At 36.1% G+C, this 3,577-nt stretch overlaps 1 protein-coding gene across 2 annotated transcripts in view; it reads left to right on the top strand.

Annotated features, from left to right (window-relative positions):
* The window catches only part of LOC106871269 (inter-alpha-trypsin inhibitor heavy chain H4), a 23,615-nt gene that overhangs the window by 8,800 nt on the left and 11,238 nt on the right, over positions 1-3,577 (top strand). For both annotated transcript variants that reach the window (XM_052967933.1, XM_014917633.2), the window contains 2 exons: positions 1,821-1,931; positions 2,031-2,281. In XM_052967933.1, the coding sequence (XP_052823893.1) occupies positions 1,821-1,931; positions 2,031-2,281 (362 nt within the window). The remainder of the gene's footprint in view (positions 1-1,820; positions 1,932-2,030; positions 2,282-3,577) is intronic.

Below are 3,577 nucleotides of genomic sequence, written 5' to 3'. Positions count from 1 at the left end.
ACAGGGGAGGTCAGCAGTGTCCCCCTGCTGGTTTGGCATCTGCAGACTAGTTTCAGGGTGTTGCCCCTTGTCAATGCAGAGCAGCCAAGCCTTAGCCAGGAGGCGCTGCTGACTATCTGTTCGAAGGTTATTTATCTAATTTCAGTGGAATCTATCCACTGATTTTCAGAAATAGAGTTATTAATATTTCTAAGTCTCTCTAAAGGAGACTACGGCAGCGGTACTGGAAATTAATAGCTATCGCCAAGCCAACATGGCAGTCCCAAAATTAGGACGAAAGCTGCTGTGAATTAGCTCCAAGAAGCCATCGCCTCTAGCTAGCTATATATGTTATATTTGGAATTTTTAAGAATTTTCGAGAGAGTGTATCCTTTGATAATTGCTTTCTTTTAGTAAAAGTTACATACGTCTTACTAATTAATCAGCAGTTTCTTCACTATATCATAGGTATATTTTGCAAAAGTTTGAGTGGGGAAAAGTGGGAGGAGGTAATCTCCCAAAATTCTTCTTTTTAATTTTCCAAACTACTCTCACCACATAATCATAACTGACAGCCTGTAAAATGTATCACCGGGAAATTTGACAAAAATACGCATTTTCAAGTATTTAGGTATGTCATGATGGAGCACACTTGTGTAATTATGTTGATATGTATAGATATGCTGCGGAATTAATCAATAGATTATCACCCAAATTCTCAGGGGAAAATGGTTTGGGCATCGGTGCAAAAGTTACTATTCTTCGAGATCGGTTAATATCGTTGTTCTGTCGATAAATTACAACTTATAGCAAAGTGAAAGATATTACTAAGTATATGAGCGCAGGAATGGCTGTGGTTATAAAGCTCATGTTGCAGCCATGGGGTTTTCGCTTAAATTCCACTGCGCGATACTTAAGCTAAGTATCTTCTATCGCAGTCTCGGGTCGACCAAAGCTTTGAGAGTGGCATTAATTAGACGAAATTTGTATGGAAGCTCGTCTAAGAGCTTGTTCTTGTTCTTAAGTTGTAGATTTAGCACCACTATCTACCATTTGGATGTCTTTATATGAGGCCAAAAATTTGGGTAACATTTCCGGTAAGAAGATAACCTCTCCCCATTCTCCTACCAGCACTGGAGGCCCTGAGAAAATCATTAATTCGGAAAATCATAAATTCTTCCTCTTCTAATTAATGAAAGTAACAAATAAAAATTGGTCTTTGTCATATATTTTAACAAAATAAGCTTTTACTTTTACTCAATATCTATCCAGCTAAACAATAGGTTGGTTATAATGTTGTTTGTGGCAACATGTTAATTAATGTTAAAAATTTATAAATTTTAACCAAATACGGATATATTTTCACTATTAAGTTATTAGTACGAGGTGTAATTCTTCTTTATTCTGTTCTTGCTTTGCATTTCAATTTTAGATTATCATATTCGTTGGAACGAAGGCGCATAGTCCAGTTGTTAAGGTGTTGCACTTACGTTCGCAAGATAGTGGCTTCGATTCCCGGACCAGGTGGAGGGTTATATTCTTGGGCAACCCACTTCATTTCACGTTGTCCCAGGTTACTCAGTTGTAAATGAGTAACCCTGCAACGTTTTGGCGTCCTGTTTAGAAGAAATGTGATCTCGGCCACTTATACGCCATAGACACTTAGACAGTACTTATTTTCCAGAATAGTAAATTAATCTTATTTCTGAAGAAGTTGTAGAAAACATGCACCATCATTAAAACTTTCACAACGTATATTGATTCTATGGAAAAGAAATATTCGAAAATACAATTAATTTCAATGTTGATTATATATTTTTTTTTTCTATTGGTGATTGCAGGGAAATTGATGGAAATGTGACTGTGGGAGAAGTAAAAGAAAAATCGATTGCTAAGGATTTTTATGAACATGCCATTGAAACAGGGCAAAGTGCTGGCTATGTTGAAGTCAAGTAATTTTTTTATTTTCTTCATATTTGATATTTTCTGCTCTTAGTATTCTAATTACAATATCTTTAAAATCATTTACCTATTTTTCTATCATTTTCCAGACACCGCTTCACAAATGTCTTTGATATATCTGTTAATGTTGAACCACAAAAGTATATAGTTTACAACTTGACTTACCAAGAACTTCTGACACGACAGAACAATAAATACAGGCACGTCATTCATTTGTCCAATGGTGGAATTATTGATGACTTTTTAGTCGAAGTCTTCATTGCAGAACCCCAAGACATTATTGATTTATCTGTTCCAAAAATTAAAGGTGATAAATTAACGACTATTACTGATGATGAAGGTAGGTAAATCATTTCTGCTTGATTTACTTTATATTTTTAATAATGATTTCCCTTATAATCCTCATAAATCAATGGCTCTACATGCTTTACAGCATTAGTGCATGCCCAAAAATATATATTGGCATTATGAAGAGCATCCAGCCGTAGAAACCGTGCCAAAGCAGACATGGAGGCCGGGCAGCTCTCCAGCTTGTCAGCTCCTGTCTAACCGTCAAACACATGCAAGCATGGAAAACAGACGCTAGATGATGATGATGATGGTGATGATGATGCTGTAGATGATGGTGATGATGATGATGATGATGATGATGATAGAAATATGTGAACCAGAGATGGTGCAGTCAAAAATTTACTGGACTAATGAGAAAGTCAACAGCTTTCATACATATATCCTTTATCTTTTCCTGCTTTAAGTCATTGGATTTCAGCCATATTGAATTTGAAAGATGAGACACTGGCAACAATGCGATAAGGAGAAATAGGATTATCGAGGAGTAGAGATGGCATTCAGCTTGGTATGTCAAAATATTGAGATCATTATAGTTACATTATAGAAAATATTGAGAGAGGAAAGAGCACATATGCGAGTTAAAAGCTATAATTCCTTGACCAGTGATTCTTTCACAATATATCGAATGTTCTTCTTTTAGATGCAATCTTGCATATGTATGTTTAACTGAAGCATCCTACCTAATATTGGTTTCAAATTTTGGAGCAAGGCCAGCAACTTCAAGGAAGGGATAATGATTACATTGACCCTAGTGTCCAACAGGATGAAAGGCAAAGTCGACCTCGGCGGAATTTGAACTCAGGACGTAAAGGCAACGAAACACATGCACATACATATACGACGGGCATCTTTCAGTTTCTGTCTACCAAATCCACTCATAAGATTTTGATTAGCCCGAGGCTACAATAAAAGATACTTGCCCAAGGTGCCGTCGCAGGGTTACCCATTTACAACTGAGTCGACTGAAGCAATATGAAATGAAGACAACGTGTAGCTGGTCTGAGAATTAAAACCACGATCTTACGATCGTGAGTGCAACACCTCTAACCACTAGGCCACGCACCTTTTCCCCCACACACAAATCTTCTTTCCCCACAGACTAATAACAGGTAAGTTACATATATTTTTTCAAATATCTTTTCAATAATTTTATTGTATTTTATATTAGGTTTTTTAAATGCTTATATTATTTTATTGGATATAACTTTCTATGTGTACTCCATACAATAAGGTTGTTCTGAAATAGGAGTTGCGGTTCTATTGATAAAATCCTAAATTTGTAATT

Source organism: Octopus bimaculoides, chromosome 5 (genome assembly GCF_001194135.2).
Source record: "Octopus bimaculoides isolate UCB-OBI-ISO-001 chromosome 5, ASM119413v2, whole genome shotgun sequence".
NCBI lineage: Eukaryota > Metazoa > Mollusca > Cephalopoda > Octopoda > Octopodidae > Octopus > Octopus bimaculoides.
The sequence above is the reverse complement of the archived record's forward strand: the minus strand, read 5'-3'. Positions and strand labels throughout refer to the sequence as shown.